Here is a 21,698-nt window from a genome sequence, read left to right as displayed (position 1 = left end):
TGTAGATGACGAGGTTCTAATTGAAACTTTTCATCAGAGATTCCCTCGGAAACCCCAGCCAGTGGCAAGGTTCCGGAGGGAATACTTCGCCACCACAGACGAAGAAGAGGAGTTGGAGGGGTTCTCTGATTCCGAGGTGGAGGAGGATTCAGCGAGTCGGAACAAAGACCGATGGAGGGAGATGTTCGAGACGTCGGAAGATGAAGAGGATTCGTTTCGGGGTTTCAGCTCCTCACCGCCCAGAGGAGAGGGAGGGGGCGGGGGGGAAGGGGGCCCTGGAGGGGAGGTGGATGTCAGGGAACTGACCTCAGAGGGAAAGGAGGTGATAGGGCTCCCAGAGACTGGGAGAGACTCAACAGCCAAAGCAGGGACCAGCAGGGGGAGCGCGGGGTCTCTGGAGGAGGATCTCAGGGATACTGAGAGAGATGCAGCAGCGCAGGCAGGAAGCAGGGGGGAGAAAGGGGTGAGAGACACGTCCAGTGAAAATAGTGGGGAGGTGTCAGAAGCAATTGCAGGGAGACCCATGCTTCGTCGGAAGCTGTCACGTCGTGAGTCCAGGAGACGTGTTTCCGTTAAGGAACTTCTTTGTTGGAGGCGTTTCCGCAAACAGCCACTGTCGGACTCTAACAGTGACTAGAGCAGACATGTCTGAGGAGCTCTGTCACACACAGAGGTTTGTGGGGCCGCACAAACTCTGAAGGGGCACCATTTTAAGCACAAGCAGCTAATCATCCCCTAATAATTATGTACATTATTTATGATGATGAAGGAGAATGTTGAACAAGGAGAATGCAAGTCTAACAAGCTCATGCATTTCTAGTCCAATTTCACTCATTTGTACAAATTGCAGAATGCACAAAAAGTATACATTTCCTACAGAAGGTACACAAATCTTTGTTAGCAGTATTAAAAAAAGTATAATCCCTCTTCCCAGGGCACTCTGAAAGCTTCCTTACAAAAAACTGTTCATAAGAAATTATAATTGGACCTTAGTACTTACTAGTATTAATATCTTCCTCATCATACACATCCACTTCCAACAACCTGATCAGCATGCGAAAGAGAATTCGTAGGAACTGCAAGTAAGAACCAGTTTTCCCAACCTAAACAAAGGGGGGAGGGAACTCTCAGAAAAATGTATAATCGGAGAAGTATTTTTGCCTGCTATGAACTTTCATTTGAAGATCTGCTAAAGATTGCCCAGCATGGCCCAACAACCATCACCAGTCACTATGCAGTTTAAGTCCCCGTTTGTGTATTTGTCCTTTTGCAGAGAGAGCATTATGTGATCCTATGTCACATAATGCAACATCATCTTATTGTGATCAAAGGGAAAAGAATTAGAATTAGATAGATATCTAATTCAAGAAGGCTGCCCTTCTGCAGCAACGCCGATACAGCAATACTGTGATACAATATTGGCCCAGTTCACAGTAAACCAGTTGGTGGCTTACCATGAAGGCAGCTTACTGGGCTGTTTGGTCTCGCTATCGCCTGCTTGAGGAGGAAACAAGCCATGATGCTTGAGGCTTAGCATTACATTTGAACCAGGAATCATAGTTTGTTTCACTCCAACAAACCACTGTAAGTAAATCTAGAGCAAACCTTTGCTACAATGATCACACTAGTAGTTACTTTGCTCAGCAGCAAAGTAAGGTCATATGCTACTTGTATTAAGTCAACCCACAGATTTGCTCTCACTTTCCAAAGTGTTCTATGCAGTGGTTTGCAGGATTATGCAAGCACAGGAATAAGGAAGCATGGAAGTAAAACAGTTGACTTCTCTCACTGGCAGGCTTGTGTGTATCCTAACATGCCTTTCTATATCCTAAAGCCCAACCCTTCTGAGCTGCTAAAACATTTTGACCCACCCCTAATCACCCTGAACTTTGAGAGCTGCCACAACAGTCCCAAAGAGGACATTACCTGCGGAGGTCCCGTTAGAAGCAGCCGCCGTGGGTGAAAGTTCCTGCCGCTGGTGGTGTCCCCGTGATTATTGTAGTCCACATGGTGCTGCCGAGCTGTGGTCCACTGTCTGTAGTACAAAGACTGCTCTTCACTGGCCATATCCTTGTGTATCAAAGGCCTCAGAGAGCTCACCCAAGACACATCGGCATGAGGCAAGAGAGAAGAGGAGAAAGGTTGCTGCCCACTCTTCTGGGCACCAAGAAGGCAGTAGGCGGCTTTGGATAAGATCACAGTCCGGGGCAAGGACACCCGCCAAGCCTTGCCTTCTTTCACAGACTGGCCCGGCCACCGGAATGACTGGCTGACGGAGGAGGTTGCTGCTGACAGTTTAGAAGTGGTGCTGCTTGCTACCTGGTTGCCAAGAGAGTCACATTCTTGTTTCAAGGTCTCCCCAGCCGCAAATCCTTCATCAACTGAACTCTGGGCCACATTCTGGAAGTTCAGGGGTGGCGGCAGCTTCTGAGACTTGTCTGTAGCACTGGAGGAGCTCACACCATTTTCTGCTATAGAACCTGAAAGAAAGAAAGAAACTGAAAAACACCCAGTAAGCTAAAGTACAGAACGTCACACACGTTTTCTGCCTTACAAGATTTATACAGTCACACCTTTGTTTGCAGATGCTTCAGGTTGCGTTTGTTCGGGTTATGGACCAGCCAAAACCCGGAAGTACCAGAACAGATTACTTCCAGGTTTTGGGGGTCGCGCATGCGCAGAAGCGCCTAATCGCAACCTGCGCGTACACAGACGAGCTGCTGTGGGTTGCGAACGTGCATCCCGCACGGATCAGGTTCGCAACCCGAGCGTCCACCATACTGTAAATGACTTCATTCTGTTTATGGACACCACAAAAACGCAGGAGATGAAATGGTTGGTGAGTTAGTGAATTAGATCTAACCAGCCAGATCTTCTGCTACAAATCTGAGAATTCTCATTTAAAAGTCTGATGACTGGCTGAAGTGTTAACAGGTGTGGCTGGCCCTATCACTGTATTCCTGCCTGTCTTGACACAGGCAACAACCTACAGGGTCTAAGATGGGCCAACTTTGACAGATGAGCAAGACTGACTGGTGGCACTTGGGAAGCCTTGAGGCAACATACACTTTTTTGCCCGTTGTCTGATTTAAAACCACACAGGTAAAAACGGGCCACCTGGCGCTACTATGCCCCATCCACCTATCAAACTCATCCCTCAAACTCATGGAGATTAGAATCCAAGCATGCTGGCTGGCTGTAGCTCCCTACCCCTGTGCTAAACCATGCTTTGGTGATATGTCCGAAGTATCTTTAATCTGCTCCTGATTATGATTAAAGGGATAACCCACATTTGTCATTAACGGATCACAGTTAAAGGGTTCAAATGTCTCCATGAGTCCAGAAAGGAGCATCCTACCACGCACAGCTTCTCCTGTTTTTATATAGCATTATGATGGGAAAAGCCATTACATCAATCCTGGGATGACCGCACTGACTGCCAATTTGTTTCAAGTCCAAACTGGTTTTGACCTATAAAGCCTTAAGCGGCTCAGGGCCACAATGCCTCAAGGACCACCTCTCTCCATATGAACCCAACCAGACTCTGTGATCATCATCTGGGGCCCTTCCTTGTCTGCCTCCTCCACCAGAGGTCCGTGACATGAGAATGGGCCTTTTCTGCAGTGGCTCCCCGCCTGTGGAATACTCTCTCCAGGATGGTTTGGCTGGTGCCTTCATTATATACCTTTCAGCAGCCAGCAAAAATGTCCCTCTTCAACCAGGCCTTGGGCTGATTAACATCCTATACCCTTTTAAATATGTTTGCAGAAGGGGCTGGGGAGAGGGGGGTTATTCTTTCGTGTTGTTTTGTTTCTTCTCGTTTTTATTATGTAGTTTGCGTTTTTATCTTGTATTTTTAATGTTGTGAACCCTGAGATCTACAGATGAATGGTGGTATACAAATCAAATAAATAAACAAACAAAAGTCTGATTTTACATCGCTTCCTTTCCACTTCCCCTCTGTACCATCTTCCCCTTGTCCTCCTTCCCACTCTGAGAACTATGCCTCATTCCCATCCTTCTATTTTCTCTTATAAAAACTGAAATTGCTTCTTACATTCCTGCTTGCTTAACTGCTGACTATTCAGCACCTCCACAAAGTCCAATGTCTAAGAAAAAGGACACTCATTCCCAAGCAAGGACCGTATGGAATGGTAAATACACAGCCAACCTGAAGTTCCAGTCACAGCACTGCTGTTACTCTGAGGTCTCTCCAAGTCAATCAGCAGCTCATCCGTATCATTCTCACTGACACTGGCCTTTTCCTGCTCCTTTTCACTAAGGTCTAGAGCTACAATGGGTCCTCGGATTGCTTCCTTTGAAACATAGCAGCATGCCAGGCCCACTTCTTGTTCTAAGGCAGTGCGAGTTAAATAGCTTGAGTCAATCAGCCGAAGATCACAATATTTCAGGGATCTGGAAAATCAATATATAAGGATTTAACAAGGGGTGCATTATTGCATTATTATTATTATTATTTCAATAAAACATTTTGGGCTGTGGTTTAAGCAATAAGCATGCACTCTGAAGCACATCAATAACCTGCACTGGAAAAAAGAGATGCAGTTTTTAGTTCACAAGAAACATACTGCTTTCTCAAGTTACACTAGAAAGCAGATGACTGGAATGCGGGAACGAGGGAATCCATAGAACTATGGGATGGAGTCTTCATTTGATCTTTTATATTTGAAAAAGCTGCTGTTTCGGTCTTTTACCTTCTGATTTGACTCAGCAAAATGTTTCCCCCTTTCTTGGTACCAACCCCCCCCCCCCGCCTCAAGGCCCCAGTGTTGGCCTGAGGAGGACTCCATTTCAAATGAGACCCCAATAGCCCCACTTGAGGAAGAGCCCTTAGCTCCCTCCTTCTACACTGCCCCAGCTTGAGGATGTGGCTCTTCCATAATTCCCAGAGTCTGAGAATGATTCCTTTGCAGCTTCTCATGCTCCACAACCACACAAATCGGAAGGTAAAAGACCGAAACAGCAGCTTTTTCAAATATAAAAGTATGCAACCCTCATATCAAAAGTAGAAAACCACACTTAATTAACAGGAGCAGAACAACGGTTTGAAAAAATTAAACATAAAGATTTGGCTACAGAGTCCAAACCTTCATATACACTATAGTCTGTGTTTAAAAGCCTGACTGTGTCTATCCATGTATCCTGTGGCCTGCAGACGAAGTAGCAATGAATAGTGGAGCCTCAGCCAGACCAGGTGAATCAGGACTCTGGTCTTCTCCCAGGCTGAGAGTTATCTGAAGCCTTAAGGTGGCTAGCATGCTCCTGTTGAATTTTTAAAAACTGTTGTTCTGCTCCTGTTAATTAAGTGTGGTTTTCTACTTTCAATATCAGTGTTTTATTACCATGATTGCATACTGCCCTGATAAGTCTGCTGAAAAGCAGAATAAATGCTTTTAAATAAAATAATTGTGAAACTATTGAAATGAATAAGCGAATAAATAAATGAAATATTCATTTCAGTCAAGAACATATATTTTCACAATGAGGGTGTGCATTTTACAATGAGGGTGTGCAAGAGATTAAAAAAGTGTTACCTTTGCAGATAATCACGTAAAATAAGTGGTTAGAAGTATATCTTAAGATGCTTTTGAAATAACATTTGCACGGTAGAATTCGGAGCATACCTGGGAAACGTTTCCCCTAGTGGATCCTTGCCAGTTAAAACAACAATGCAAGGCAGACCTTCTAAATCCTGGTAAGTATGAGGAAGCCAATCCTCCCGTTCATTTCCTCTCCAGGCCTGTGAGAAAAGAACAAGAAGAAAGCTTGGGATCCATTGCATACGTATCCAAATTAAGTCATTCTCTGAGGCTAGCTGAATGCTGACGGGTTTGTTGCATCTCTCTGAAGGACACCAGACTTGCAAAGCTCTTTTTTTTCTAGGATGACAGCAAGCCAGATTGGACTGTGGCTTTGTGGTGTATGTTAACCCTTTGCTGCAGTCCCAGCTGGAATGGGGGAGGGGGGAAGCTGTGTGTGCTATTTATTTTGTGAATAGCTGGCATGGGTGAGGAGAAATTTCTTTTTTTAAAAAAAAATATTTTTATTCATTTTTATCTTTAACAATTATCACAAATAAATCATAATCATGTATACATAGGATTCTCTGAATAACTGGACTTCCCACCACCCCTCCATGGTTTTCATCATTATTCTTTTCCAACTGCATCTTATAATGTTCACCATACTTTCTTACTACAGTGGTACCTTTCCGGGAGTCCAATTGACTCCCAAAACCGTTCAAGAACCAAGGTGCAGCTTCCAGTTGGCTGCAGGAGCTTCCTGCACTCAAGCGGAAGCCCCGTCGGACACCCGGCTTCCGAAAAATGTTCGCAAACCGGAACACTTACTTCTGGATTTGTGGCCTTCGGGAGCTGATATGTTCGAGAGCTAAGCCGTTCGAGTACCGAGGTACCACTGCCTATGAATTAAGCAGTATACCACTTTCTTTCCTTGCAATTCAATGTGTTTAAAGCTGTATTGTGCTTCGTTACCTGTTTCAAATAACTGGGCAAGTTTTATTTGCTATTTTGCTGAAAGAATGTACATTTTTATTTTTGAAATTTCCTGATTAAAACAATCCATATCTGCAATCCGTATGCATTTCCTCCTTCTCTGCTTGCTGAAGTATACGTGGCTTTGGAACTGTACAATATTTTCAAGGAAATAACAAAATGCAGGACTCTCCCTGTCACATACTCTGTCCCAAGACACACCCCTCACCATCCCTAATTTATACCCTTGAGTGGTTTTGCCTGGCTGGAATGTGTCCTTGAATTCTGATAATGCTTCTTACTTGCCTGGATAGAGGATAGAGTAGGATGAGGGATAAGTGCTTGTGAAGGAAACAGGCTACTCTGCAAAGGTAAAATTCAATTCACTTTTACTCTAGGCCCTGCCTGCATATGGTCTCCAGAAGGTTTCTCCAGAAGGTGGCCCTCAAGCTGGAAAAAAGCTTCCCTTTCCTTACTATAATGACTAACATTTGCAGCTAAAGAATCTAACCATGACCATCTGAATGAAGAGCAGAAGTTGGGGCAAAACTAGGCTTTATTTCACCCAGTTTGGCACCCCCACAATATGCATTTGTGTACACACACACACACACACACTGGCTGGGAGCCTCAATGGTGTCCCGTTGGAGCATTGACCTGGGGCAAAAAACCTGGCAAGCCCCACAACCCACCCCGTAGCTACAGCTCTGAGCAGAACATATACTTTCAAATAAGAAGCAGAAACACAGCACAAACCAACAACACCCAGTGGTCATTAAAAATGAGGTGGAGTCTCTTTCAAGGGTGTTTATCTTAAGAAAAGCTGTCTTGAACATGTGTGCACAGTAAGGAAGAAACTTTCCACAACAGCTTCCCTTCTACTATTTGCTGCTCTCTATCCGATGTTTTTTATCTCTTTCTGCCTCCCTCATACATATTCTGCACACGAGTATTTTCGTTTGATGCAAAAGAATAGGTCAGAAATTAAATACGTCGGTGGATAAGTGAGTCAATATGGGGCTCGGCTTTCTGGTAGTTTCCACTGTGAAAAGGCCTGTGACTAATTCCTTTCTCTGACCTGGGGCAGAAGCCATTTCTTCTATTAGAGATCTACTTCCTTTCTCCACACAATTCAGCCTCTGGTGCTATGCACAACTGGAAATAATATAGTTATGTGCAGCACATAACTGGAAATAATACAAATTGGGCCATGTCCACTGGGGGAACTCACAAAGCTCCCTGCTCAAGAGCACATCACAAGCTTCTATTATTCTGCTCCACTGGCTGTGCTCAGATGTAGGAACTAAAATACAGTGGTACCTCGGGTTACAAACTTAATTCGTTCCAGAGGTCCATTCTTAACTCGAAACAGTTCTTAACCTGAGGTACCACTTTCGCTAATGGGGCCTCCCGCTGTTGCTGCTGCCTCCACCGTGCAATTTCTGTTCTCATCCTGAGGTAAAGTTCTTAACCCAAGGTACTCCTTCCGGGTTAACGGAGTCTGTAACCCGAAGCGTTTGTAACCTGAGGTACCACTGTATAATCATTCTGAAGGGCATGTATGTAACGGCAGGTTATCTGTCTCAAGTGCAGGCTGATGCATCACTTGAGACTGAAATGAGAGGAAAAGACATGAATAGGAACTTTGGCTGCCAAATCACAGAATACATTATCTTCGAACTGGTTTCTTCCCTAGTGATAAATTGATAATCCATCCACTCTTTGTACCTCATTACTTGTGAGCACAGCATTTTGTTCTTCAGTGTTTAAACAATGAATTATTTTGTTTTTAACAGAAAAAAGTAAGTTGCATAATGCTACTTGTTATGAACATGGGGCGCGGGTGGCGCTGTGGGTAAAAGCCTCAGCACCTAGGGCTTGCCGATCGAAAGGTCGGCGGTTCAAATCCCCGCGGCGGGGTGCGCTCCCGTTGTTTGGTCCCAGTGCCTGCCAACCTAGCAGTTCGAAAGCACCCTCGGGTGCAAGTAGATAAATAGGGACCGCTTACTAGCGGGAAGGTAAACGGCGTTTCCGTGTGCGGCTCTGGCTTGCCAGAGCAGCGATGTCACGCTGGCCACGTGACCCGGAAGTGTCTCCGGACAGCGCTGGCCCCCGGCCTCTTGAGTGAGATGGGCGCACAACCCTAGAGTCTGGCAAGACTGGCCCGTACGGGCAGGGGTACCTTTACATTTACCTTTTACTTGTTATGAACAGAAAGCTGCATGATGCATCCTGTTCTACTAAGAGTTTGAGCCAATGAATGTCTACAAAAAGCTGTCACAGCACCAGCACTTGTACCAATACAAGCTACTTAGCAGTCCAGTTTGCACATAGCACTAAGCTAAGTGATGACATAGCACGAACGAGAAGGTTCCCAGTACTGCAGTCACTGCCTTCCTCTCCAGACTTCATTGCTACTGCTCTATTATTATTTATTGACTTTATATACCACCCTATACCCGGAGGTCTCAGCAGTTCACAGAATAAAATCAAAATAATAAACACCACAAAATACATAATCAAAATAAAAACAACAACCCAATAACGCCCCCCCAACCCCACATTTTAAAAGGGCATAGGATGTCATTCAAATCAACCAAAGGTCTGGTTAAAATGGAACATGTTTGCCTAAAGGTGCACAGTGAAGGTGTGGTTTTACCACTGCCTCCTTCCAACAGACATAACACTAAGCCAAACTATTGTTTAGCCCTCAGTAGCACAGCAGCCATAATCTTCACTCCAGGAACCTACACATAGGCTCATTTGCACTAACCGGCTCAGGTGCCCGGTGTGGCGTGTGAGTCCTGCAACCGGGGGTGGGGCACGCTGCGTGGAGCCTCTCCACCACCTCCCGCTCAGCTGTAAGGTGGCTGAGGGAGAGGCGGTGGGCAGACACAAGCCCTACGTTGCCGTTTCAGGCAGCGCAGAGCCTGCAGTGCCCAAGCCACCACGTCACTCCCAGGAGAGACCCATGGCTCAGGCACGCTGCAGGCCCCGCGGTAAGTGCCGGCCCTCGCAGTGTGACGCCCAGTGCAGGCTGTGTTTCGTTACATTTGTTGACTGAACTAAAAAGTTTTGTGAGCCCATTTTTTTTTAAAAAAAGTCATATTTTTGTCATTTTGTCACACACACCCCAGTGATGCCACCCAGGGCGGCCCACACATCTCTTCCTCTGCCAATGTTTGCACTAAACCAGGCATACGCAAACTCGGCCCTCCAGATTTTTGGGACTACAACTCCCATGATCTCTAGCCAACAGGACCAGTGGTCAGGGATGATGGAAGTTGTAGTCCCAAAATATCTGGAGGGCCGAGTTTGCCTATGCCTGCACTAAGCCATGGTTTGGGCTTAGTGTTATGTGCAAATAGGGTTAGTATCCCATCCCCAGTCAGAATATTGTGCCCTATCTGTACAATGGGTCCTCATGTGTGTAAGTGAACATTAGATTTTGTGTCTGCAACTGTGCAAAAGTACAGAGCAGGGGAAGATCCTTGACTCTGTCCCTATTTGTTGACTCTTGTCCACCATATCCCCTTTCTCCCCATGTTACTTCTCCCAAGACTTTCCATGGTCTCCTTTGCTAGCACAGTTGCACTGGTCTCAGAAGCTATAACATTTTGCAAAATCCTGAATGTTTTGATGTCTCGGCAAGTCCATGAATGACATGATAGCTCAAAACACCTGCAACTATGTATTTTCTTTTTCTTTGCAAGTGGACTGTATGAAATCATTCACCAATGACCTTCACATGAGTTCAATGATAACGGGTCTGTTTTTGCTTACTCAGAGCACTGTAAAGCACGGTACAGTAAGGCAGTATCTGAATGAGTGAGTCTGGTCAAAAGTAGCTTATTACATTGTCTCTTCTCCATGGGAAATTCAAACACACAGCAACAAATGACCAGGAAGATGATTATTGCATGCAAACCCGTAAGTTCTATGTAATGTGTAACACAAAAGCAAACAAGCCACCTAAGCTAACCTTTAATCGCTTCACAAAGTGCTTGGCAACAGTAAGTTCTGAAGCTGGATTCCCCAAGATGATCTCAAACCGATACTGCAGGCCTAGTTTATCTCGAGCTTCTTGCAGCCTCTCTTTTGCCAGCATTGCCAGCTGCACAGAGGGAATCCTGATGACAAGCATGTGGCCACGGCCATTCTTATCCTTGCCAGGTGTAGTGATGATGTCATCCATTATGCTGAGAGTCTCAGGTGTGCTGTGGTCCCTGAGGGAGGCCATGGTGGTGAGGGCCATCAAGGCTTCCAAATACTGCTGAATAAGCAGATAGCAGCGAATCACCATGCTGTGCAGCCTGGGGTACCTTGAAAAGAGCACAGCTTAGTTTTAATCAGTCAAGTTAGTATATGCTGGTCTGATGTTGGGTCCAAACTTCAGACAAAGAAAAGGAAGAGGCATAGCCTGGGACTCTTAAAAGTATTCTCAATTTAATTATATGACTAATCGTATAAGCGCTGTGTTTGCATACATTTCTATACTGCTAGCAGAATTATAGACAGACCCTAAACATCACAACCTAATCCAATCCAATCCAGAGGTTAAGTCCCACTATGTTCAGTGGAGATTATTCTATAGCATGTATCTGAAGGAGTGTCTCCACCCCCATCGTTTTACCTGGACACTGAGGTCCAGCACCGAGGGCCTTCTGGCAGTTCCCTCACTGCGAGAAGCCAAGTTACAGAGAACCAAGCAGAGGGCCTTCTCGGTAGTGGCACCCACCCTGTGGAACGCCCTCCCACCAGATGTCAAAGACAATAACAACTACCAGACTTTTAGAAGACATCTGAAGGCAGCCCTGTTTAGGGAAGCTTTTAATGTTTGATGCATTACTGTATTTTAATATTTTGTTGGAAGCCTCCCAGAGTGGCTGGGGAAGCCCAGCCAGATGGGCGGGGTATAAATAATAACATTATTATTATTATTATTATTATTATTATTATTATTATTATTATTAAGGACTGAGCATCCTTTCCTGCTCACTGCTCATTAGGATGGGGAATATGACATTCCTCTTTCCAGACACGCATACTCATGGACTAAATATTATTCCAAAAGCATTTACCTCTCTAACAGTGTATTCACCATTTTTTCAAAGGTTTCATCACATCTCAGAAGAGGGCTTGTGATTCCCCACTGCAGAGACTTGCTGTATTCATTCAAGCCAAAATACAGCTTCTCATCTTGGCTCAGTTCCTCCTGCTCCAAACAGAGATAATGCAAGTAATGTGATTCTTAAGAGTGTACACTTGTCCTATATACAAAACACTCATGCGTTTTTCACTTCCCCTTGAAAATTATCATTATGTTCATACATCTTATAAATGGCCTTTCCCCTTCATAAACAAGGTATGAAATAACATTTGTTCAATACAGCAACAACCATATTGCCCACAGATTTTGTAGCTGAATGAAGAACTATAATAGTCCCAAATAATGGATTAGATAGATCTCCACATCAGTTAGTTTATCCTAAAATCCCTTTATGAGGGAAGTAGTTTAATGTAGGGCTGTCTTCAAAGACAGACGGAAAGCCCAAATGATTTCAGAATGCAGCAAGTAGACTGCTAACATGGACCAGGAGATGGTCTCACATCACACCTCTTTTGAAACAGCTTCACTGGTTTCCTGTTTGTTTTCTGGCTCAATTCAAAGTGCTGGTGCTTACTTCTAAAGTCTTACATGGCTTAGGACACAGGTATCTGCTGGACCATCTTCTCCTCTTACAATTTACCTGAGATCTAGCTCTGAGGCTCTTTTCTGGGGGCTCCCAACATCAGCAGTAAGGCAGGTAGCAACCAGGAAGAGAGTTTTTTTGGAAATGGCACCCTATCTGTGTAGTGAGGCATTCCCAGTGAGGATTGCTGCTCCCCACTTCATTATCATTTTTGGTGCAAGGCAAATACCTTTCTCTCTCCTCCCCCCTCCCCTGGCTTTTAAACACTGCTAACATTTAAAGTTATTAATTCATTTAAGTTGCTGTGAGCTCTTACTGGCTGGAGGTGGAGTTTTTTTTCATCCTATGTATAAAAAAACCCATTTATTATTATTCTAATGCAAATATTTAAGTGTCTTATGAATGGTGATGTGTTTTGTACTATGGTTAAATGCTTAATTCTGGTTGCCGCAGTTTATTTGTTCGGAGATGCCCTATTCCCCTTCCAGTGTGGTTTAAGAATCTCCTCACAGGGCACTCAGAAATGTAGCTCTGTAAGTAGAATAGGGGACCTCCTAACAACTCTCAGCACCTTTAATAAACTACAAATTCTTTGGGGGAAGCCATGACTGTTTGAAGTGGTATCTTAGCACTTTAAATGTAAGGTGTGAATGTGGCCAAAGCTGGGAAGGAGGGAAACACCTTGGGCAGCTAGCAGTACTGTACTGAAAGAGAATGTCACTGGTGATCAGAGCCATTAGAAGGGGCTAATCCAATTGGTGTTTTGAGAGTTCTTGGGTAAAATCAAGGGGGTCCTGTGAGGTGGCCACACAGGCTGTGGACAACAAAGCATAGAAAGCCAGATGAAGCGTCAAATAATTTGTTGGAGGTGGAGTCAGGCAGAGGACAGCTTAAAAAGGAAAGACAGCAGAAGAGGCATAACTGAAGAGACAGAGGCTGCCAGAAGCTGAGGAGTCTGGTAAGCAGCTGAGTGTGAGAGGCTGAAGAACGTTTAAAATGGGAAGGACCAGAAGTGCAGTAAGGGGTGGAAGGTTCCAGAGGAGTTGTGCTTAAGAAAGTAGAGAGACTTCAACAAGCAAGCAGCTGGAAAACTAAAGCCAGTCTTCAGGGTGGTGGTCCTGACCAAAGTGAAAGATTCTCTTCAGAAAGAAGTCTGCAATGTGGCTGAAGATCGATCAAGTCCATGAGAAGCAAAGCGAGGGCTGGGCCAGAGAGAAGATTTCAGTCCAGAAACCAACTGTATTCTGTGAGTACTAGCTGGGGTAAAGAGACAGAGGAATTAGGCCCTTAATTTAAATAGGGCAGTGGTGGGGTGTTTTAGTTGTTTTATAATATTTGTATTTTTGAAGTCTTTTGTAAGCACTCTATGGATGTCAATTGGCTGTTTAAAGATGGGCTATACATCACAGAAAATAAATGAAGTTGGCATCACTAACAACCAATTTCTGGGATTTACCAACGCATACGAAGCAATTGGTAGGCGAGACAGCGACCAAGTTGAACATTATATGAATCCTATCCCTTCTTAGATGCCATCACAGCTTGACTTTAGACTTGATTAGATCAGCAGACGAAATCAATTCCCACTTTATGATAACAGCAGAGACAAAGACCAAAGATGCTCATAAAAGCACATAAAAGCTTCCTAAAAGCTATTATAACATTGAGACCTCTTACCATGTTGCCTAACTGTATCCAGTGTACCTCATTGGCGGAGCTGATTCTGGATTGCAGAGTTTGAAGAGCGTATGGGAAAGAACTCACTTGGAGGACAAGGAGGTTGAAAGCTTCAAGTACCTCTCTGCAATTTATCATTCTGTCAGCCAGCCCATGACTAGGCTCCCCATGGGATAGAGAACTTGAGATGGCACTAGGAAAAGCAACAAGACATTTCATTTTTAATGTCTGCTTCGTGTTCTGTAGATCAAAACAAAAACAAAAAGATTACAACAGGAGCTACAGAAGTCACTTAGGCCACAAAGAATCAGGAACTACTTAAACATGGTGTTGGTGTACAAATATTGGTTTAATGTCCCCTACTCCACTCTACAAATTAAGGTTTCATGTAAATATTTGTGGTGCAGTGCCTGTTTATAAAATTACTAATTGGTGGTACCAGTTATATAAAAAGTGGTTTTATGTTTTTCAGGAGGTTGGGGAAGAAAAGAAAAAGCTAGTAAGTTTGAAGCAGAGGTGAGCAGCATGCAAGCCCCAAAGTGGGGAATTTAAAGTGTGGGTCATGCCATATCATATGGCCTATTCTGAATCTCTGTTACCCATTGTCAGCATCCTAATGCTATGAATACCATGACTCTGCCCATTTTGCAAAATCTGGTCTTAAGGCAGTCAGTCGCAACAAGACATAGTACAGAGAGAACAGAGCATACCACTGTCACTGGGCAGGATTCTTGAAACCCATGGCGGTATAAATGAGGGAGCTGCTATGGAAGTGATCCAATGAACACAAGTGGCTGCCCAATTGCCATTTATCTACAATATTCCATAACACAACCCTTTCACCATGTAGAGCCATAATCATTTTGTGTATTTTCCTGTGTCTTTAACAGCAGCATGTGGCAGGAAGGTGTCTGACAGATATGGTTCATTCTGTACTGCAGTGACGGGTGCACTTGTTTCAACTTACTAAAAACCTAAGAGCTCATACATACACCTACAATTTGAATGAAAGCCTACAGTATAATATTAACTGTTAGTATATGCTTTACTTTGAAGGAATTACCTTGTTAAATCCACATGGGCATTGTCATGCACCAGCACAAAAAGGGTATATGGATTCTGCTTTACCCGTCTCATGAAAACATCAAACTTGGTTTGAATATCATTGTCTAGCCGCACTACGTATTTTTCAGCTCGTTGGTAAGCTGCTCCAGTTTCTTCAAGTCCCAAGTCTACAAGAACACCTGGAGGAAGAAACGGCAGAGACGGGAACTTTGCTTTTGCCCAATAAACAAACAAATAAGTTCTGGAGATGCCAAAAACAGGCTACAGAACAGATCAAATGCCAACTCAGCCCTGAAACTCAACATATAGGAAAAACAATCTGTTAGTGTTCACATGCCATGCATGGTAAGATAGGATTCCTGGTTTAGCCTGGGTTATTGTGACTAAGTAGCACACTGTCACACAGAGATAATTTTGTCCCTACTTCAAACCTCCCATCATGTGAGCAAGTAAAACAAACCAGGAAGCAACAATTAACTTGGCTTCCTGTGATGTGTCCTGGATTATTGCTCCCAAACAAACCAGGATTTGTAATTCAAAATTTGTTTTATGATCCTGCCTTGTTTGGGAGCATGATACCAGAATGCTGGGTTTGCACATGGCAGGAAGCCAAGCCTAACTGAAGCTTCAGAACAAACTTTCTTCACTAACAATATTATCTATATATTAAATATGTGTAACTTCTGTCAAATGCCCTAGGCTGCATTTCAGTGCCGATTTGTCCAATGTCACTGTGTGTATTTTGCAGAACTATGAATGTCAGAAATTACACTGTGCACAAAATTCAGGAACCTAAAAGTGTTTAGTTCATTTTTAAAAAAATCTAGTTTCTAGTTCCTAAAGGCTGACAAGGAAGATGAAATCTTAAATCCCAAAAGCAGAAGCAAAGAGACAAGCAAAGTTTCCATTGGGGCACTGTATCAATTCCCTAAGAATCCATGTTCCAGCCAGTGAGTGATTAGGTGAAACAGAATTATGAAACAATAAGGAAATGCTTATCGAGATGCCTGATTTGCATAAGATATAGAAGACATGATCTTCTCTTTGATGCAGAATTCACAGGAGCACAGCTACAGATTACATCATGAACTTTTGTATTTTTGTTTTATTTCATTATTAATTCAGTACAGACATATATAAAACGCTTTGTTGGATTCAATATGCTGCTTTTCTCCTTGCTTTCTTTTACCTGATTGTCGAATCCGTTGAATGGTCTGTTGGACCAGCACCTCTGAACGAGGGACTACAACAATGAAATCTACTTTGCTGAAGTGACCCAGATCCAGGCTTTGGTTGCCACTGTCTGCAATGGCGCATACCTGTGACAAGAGCTTTCTGGCAATTGTGAGTTGTGGTTGATAAATTTGGAATGTTTCAGTGTCCAAATCTAGGAGAAAAAAAGAACTATAATTTAGCTTCTGGGTGCTAGAAAATAGTCCAGAGATGCCCATTAATTATTTTCTGTTTCTGAAGCTAAACAGGCCTGGTCAGTACATGGAAGAGAGCTGAATGGAACTTAGTCTCAGGTGAAGTGTGTAGACCAGCAGTAGTGATTTGGATCTGGCAGGCAGGCCAGATCCTGGGTTCTGCCACCCTCAGTAGACCACTTTGACAAGTGGGTGTGTCAGTCACCTGGCACTGCCAGGACATCAGGTGACTCAAAGGAAAATCCATGTTGAGTCAAGCATGGCTTGAAGTCTCCACCCATAAGTCAGTAAGTGCTGACTTCAAGCTCCCTTTTTTGTGAATTTTGCTACACTATGAAATTCCCTATGGGGAAACTAATAGCAGAGCTGACTCAAGCAAGCTCTCAGCTGATCAGGTGGGACAGCAAATCTGCCTTGCCATTGAACACTCTGGAGTGCACTTTAAGGCTCCTAATTGTGCACTGACAGCCTCACATATGATGTCAGATACATGACAGGTGGGGTTGGTGTACATGAAAAGGCCTTGCAGGTCAAACTGGGACCCACAAGCGGATGGCTCCTCATGCCTGGTAGATAAGCAGTAGGCTAATTACAGAAATCATTTTTTAAATTTTCTGGAAAGAGAAATTTCATTTCTGTGAAGGAGAGAAGTGTAGCAACATGGACCTTGTGAACCAGCACTTTTCAATCCAGAAACAGTAGATAAATAAATATTTAAAAATTAGTAATATTACATAGTGACTTTGACTTGTTTAAAAAGCAGCTTCATACAAGTGTTTTGGTTGCTAACGCATAAAACTGCAGCAGATGTGGGCAGTAACATATTCTGAATCACTTTTTAAATACCCTCCGTGGACCCAAACCACACAGGAAACTTTTTTAACACCCTTCTCGCTTCATTCATACCACACTGGAAACACCTTTCTAAGATTACAATAGGTGGTTACTGTTATAGCATTTTGTTATTTGTTATATGAATTTATTTGCCATACTTGGTTTATTTCATTTTTTGGTGATTCTTCGAAAGAGCTTACAGTTAACAGAAAATAGTTGTTAGCTTTACTTGCTAGGGCCCCAATAATGGGCAGAAGACCTGGTAGCTGTCTGGACCCTCTCAGCATTATTGAGCCCAGTCCTTGTCCTCCACAGGTGTACACACACACACACACACACACACACACCATCCTGCACACTAGTGCAGCCAGCCAACTATTCGCAAATTCAGTATAAACCTGGTAGAAGATCCCACAACTGTGGAACTACTGACACCACTTTCTCGTTGTTTTTTCCAGAATTAGGATGCGGTGGCAATATTTCTATGCTGAGCAAATACCATGTTTTCTGTGGCTTCATGGTCTGGGCCAGTGTAATGAGAGCAGGGTAGAATCTTAATAGAGCAATCTTTTATATTCTCCAATTCCCAGGTGAAGGCTAACATTTGGTTTCCACATAAAGTGTTTTGTTTTTCATAAGGAAGCCCTTACCTAATTCTTGGGTGGAAACCATGGCAGCTGCTTCTTGAGATGACACACATTCATTGACATCCCCGTTGAACGGGATTACGACGTTATCTCCTCGTCTCTGTTGTATTGTCTCTAACAACTTGTCCAGTTCATCGCCTAATAAAGAACTTTCTTTTAGAACAATAAGGTAGATTAAAAGGTATACCACATCCCTATGAAATCTTTCCAAGAAACGGTGTAAAGAAACACCACACCACTATTGAACACCTATCCAGCATTTCCCATCCAAATGCTGCTGAACAAATGAAGATTAACAAAAAGGTTAAAAGGCAACCAGAGCTGTCCAATCTGCTCTTTTAACATCAGTGGTTAGCTCATATAATAAGTAACATTTGCAATGGAATTGATGAAATTGCTTTGTGATGGTTCTGTTTCTTCCTAACAAGCATGTTCCAGAATTAGTGCTGAGAAGACTGCTCCCACTCTGAGTTATACTCTACATATTTCCACTGGGTTCAAGCGTATATCCTATGCTTTTTAAAATCCCAACAAAACCACTAGGAGAGTTCATCACAAAAATGCAGATTATGCTAAATTCTATTTCCCCTTTTCACTAATGGGCTGGATGATGGTTCAGTCAAGACAAGAGAAAGCTATTTACAGTGGAGGACTTGAGAGAGTGGCTAGCTGGTGAAGTCCTTGTGGTAGACTGGCTCATTCTCTCCACTAAGGAAAAGAATCTTCTCTACACTTCTCTAAAGGTGTCTGTTCCCACATGAACCTGCTGAAATGCTGAGATCAACTTCAAGAGTCCATCTCCAAGGACTGCCCACCTCTGGAACTGAGGCAAGTGACAACAGCAGAAAAGGTATTTTTAGAAATCCTGAAATGAATCAGTTTCTTTTATTTGCATAGGACTTTTAACATTTTTCAGTGCTGTTTCTTTTTAGGCTTTTAGTTGTACTTGTTTGTAGCTGCTGATTTTTCTATTGGTTTTACTTATAAACTGTAAGTTGCTCTGAAAATGTTAAGAAGAAGAAGAAGAAGAAGAGTTTGGATTTGATACCCCGCCTTTCACTCCCCTTCAGGAGTCTCAAAGCGGCTAACATTCTCCTTTCCCTTCCTCCCCCACAACAAACACTCTGTGAGGTGAGTGGGGCTGAGAGACTTCACAGAAGTGTGACTGGCCCAAGGTCACCCAGCAGCTGCATGTGGAGGAGCGGAGACCCGAACCCGGTTTCCCAGATTATGTGACTACCACTCTTAACCACTACACCACACTGGCTTAAATAAAAAAACAAAACAAATTAAGCAAACTATTGGGCTTGACATTGCTCTGAAGTGTCTCAGTTTGCTTCCATGACCCAGAATGCCTTTTATAAGCTTTGGTTGATTGATAGTTGTGCTAGAAGAGAGAGACCTGGGTATTGGCCTTGGAGACCAGACTAGACTCTATACAGGGCATTCTTTGAAAACTGTTCAGAAACTTCAACCGATGCCCATTTGTTAATAGGTGTGAGCTATTGAGAACTTCTCACGCTAGCTCTGAAAAATTTCCATTTGCTACCAGTTTATTTCCAATCACCATTCAAAGTGCTGATTTTGCTCAGTTAAACCCAACATGGCTTGGGCCTCAGCTATCTCAGGAAATTTAGTTTCCCATATGAAGCCCACAATTTAGCATTTTTAAGAGCTGCCAATGAGGCTCTGCTCCAAATGCCTTATTTCCAAGGACTGGGACTTACTTCCACTAAGAGCAAGCATTTTTGTTCGTGGCTCCTAAGCTGTAGAACACATTTCCTGGAGAGACCTGTCTATATGTTCTTCCTTGGACTCATTTTAAAACAAAGTGAAAGCAATTTTTTCCTTCCAGCCACTTGGGATTTCCCTGGAAGTATGCTTTTAATGTCGGCCTCTCCACACCCACCCCCCCACTAAACCATTTTATAATGTTAAAATTTCAAATTGCCTTAAAATGGCTCTAATTGCTTTAAAATTTGCCTTGGGGACATACGATGTAGAAATGTGGTAAACAAACAAAACTCAACCCCTCTAATGTCGTGGTTGCTCCAGTCTAGAAAGCGGCAGTGAATGCCAATGATTAATGTTAAAGGAAACAGGAGGGGGAGCCCTCACTTCATAAAACAAGCATTAGGATGCAAGAGATGCTTTTAAGATGAGGATGGGGAACAATATTATCTGCTCGCTTCCTTGTATGTTGGCCTCCTATACTATACATCTACCTCCTATACTAAACGTTGAGCTTTCCTGACTCAAGAGCTCTCAAAAACTCTACTATTATTATCTTATATGAGAGAGAGAAATGGACAGATCTTTAAATCAAAGAAGTAACAACAGGAATTTTAATTCACTCACCTAAAGATGTGTTTTTGAAATGTGATGCCAGATAACTAACTTTTCCCGTAATGAGCTCATAACTGATTTCCTTTAGAAACTCACTGGTAGTAAGCATACTCTCTGCTAGAGCTCTAGACTGATACTGACCTAGAGAACAGAAAGGGAAGAATCACAGGACGTTGTTTGATACAATGGTACTGCCTTCATAAAGAACATCGTGTGTCACAGCTCCAGTCTTAATGATCTATAAGCAGTTTGTGAGAAATGGAAGTTTTAGCCTAGAACCTTCAATGGCTCCCCTTCATGTATTTAGATCCTTTTGCATCTGTCTGAACTTCTACCCAAGCATTTTAAAAGCCCCTGTAAAGGTAAAGGGACCCCTGACCATTAGGTCCAGTCGTGCCCGACTCTGGGGTTGCGACGCTCATCTCACTTTATTGGCCGAGGGAGCTGGCGTACAGCTTCCGGGTCATGTGGCCAGCATGACTAAGCCGCTTCTAGCGAACCAGAGCAGTGCACGGAAACACCGTTTACCTTCCCGCTGGAGCGGTACCTATTTATCTACTTGCACTTTGACGTGCTTTTGAACTGCTAGGTTGGCAGGAGCAGGGACCGAGCAACGGGAGCTCACCCTGTCACGGGGATTTGAACCGCCAACCTTCTGATCGGCAAGTTCTAGGCTGTGTGGTTTAACCACAGCACCACCCGCGTCCCTTTAAAAAAAAAAAAGCCCCTGTACGTAAAGATAAAAATAGTTGTACACCATTTTACTACACAGTAAGTGGCCTGGGTAGCTCAGTCAGTACAGCATGAGACTCTTAATCTCACAGTCATGGGTTTGAGTCAGATTCCTGCATTGCAGAGTGCTGGACTAGATGACCCTTGTGGTCTCCTCCAACTCTATGATTCAATGGCAGGAGCTGATATGCAAATGTTGTTTTTAACAGGTATCCATCATATCTAATGGTAGTTCATATTCTGAAACAGAAAAAATCTCATTAGTAAGAAATATTTCCTGATGTGCAAATGGTGGTCTCAGTCCTACAACTACTCTCAACTTATTCAATCAATCAATCAATCAATCAATCAATATCCTTTATTTGACCGATAGTCAGAAATAAAACACAATAATTATAAACTATAACTCTCAACTTATTCAGATCTTCTTCTTCGTACTTTTTCATGCTTTGGAAATGTTATGTACTAAGCTTGGATCCTAGGACAATGGGCAGGTAGGATCCTAGAATGCAACAACTGATTGGCTTGCAGGATAAGACCAATCAGGCTCCAGGAGGAAGTTAATCAGCCTATTAGGCTGGTAGGATCATAGAATGCAACAAATGATTGGCCTGCAGGAGAAGACCAATCAGGCTCCAGGAGGGAAGCAGAACCAGCCAATCAGACGGGACTCATTGTGCAAATAATGTATATAAAAGCCTGAAGTTTGTGGGGAAATTCAATCACTGTTTTACAAGCTGCAATAAAGAGCATGAAATCACT

The 21,698-nt window shown here is 43.3% G+C and overlaps 1 protein-coding gene across 13 annotated transcripts in view; it reads right to left on the bottom strand.

Moving 5' to 3' along the window:
- Positions 1-21,698, bottom strand: part of GREB1L (GREB1 like retinoic acid receptor coactivator) — a 163,473-nt gene that overhangs the window by 20,601 nt on the left and 121,174 nt on the right. For 9 of the 13 annotated variants that reach the window (XM_082235090.1, XM_082235085.1, XM_082235096.1 and 6 more), the window contains 11 exons: positions 20,217-20,345; positions 17,862-17,996; positions 16,140-16,337; positions 14,949-15,129; positions 13,886-14,078; positions 11,597-11,733; positions 10,498-10,837; positions 5,646-5,761; positions 4,172-4,416; positions 1,927-2,480; positions 1,001-1,103 (listed from right to left, as the gene is read on the bottom strand). In XM_082235090.1, the coding sequence (XP_082091216.1) occupies positions 1,001-1,103; positions 1,927-2,480; positions 4,172-4,416; positions 5,646-5,761; positions 10,498-10,837; positions 11,597-11,733; positions 13,886-14,078; positions 14,949-15,129; positions 16,140-16,337; positions 17,862-17,996; positions 20,217-20,345 (2,331 nt within the window). The remainder of the gene's footprint in view (positions 1-1,000; positions 1,104-1,926; positions 2,481-4,171; positions 4,417-5,645; positions 5,762-10,497; positions 10,838-11,596; positions 11,734-13,885; positions 14,079-14,948; positions 15,130-16,139; positions 16,338-17,861; positions 17,997-20,216; positions 20,346-21,698) is intronic. The other 4 variants (XM_082235093.1, XM_082235097.1, XM_082235095.1 and 1 more) reach the window with 1 other exon arrangement.

The sequence above is a fragment of the Podarcis vaucheri genome, assembly GCF_965113315.1.
Source record: "Podarcis vaucheri genome assembly, chromosome: 8".
In the NCBI taxonomy this organism is placed as follows: Eukaryota; Metazoa; Chordata; class Lepidosauria; order Squamata; family Lacertidae; genus Podarcis; species Podarcis vaucheri.
Note: the sequence above shows the minus strand (reverse complement) of the source record. Positions and strands in the feature narration are given on the sequence as shown.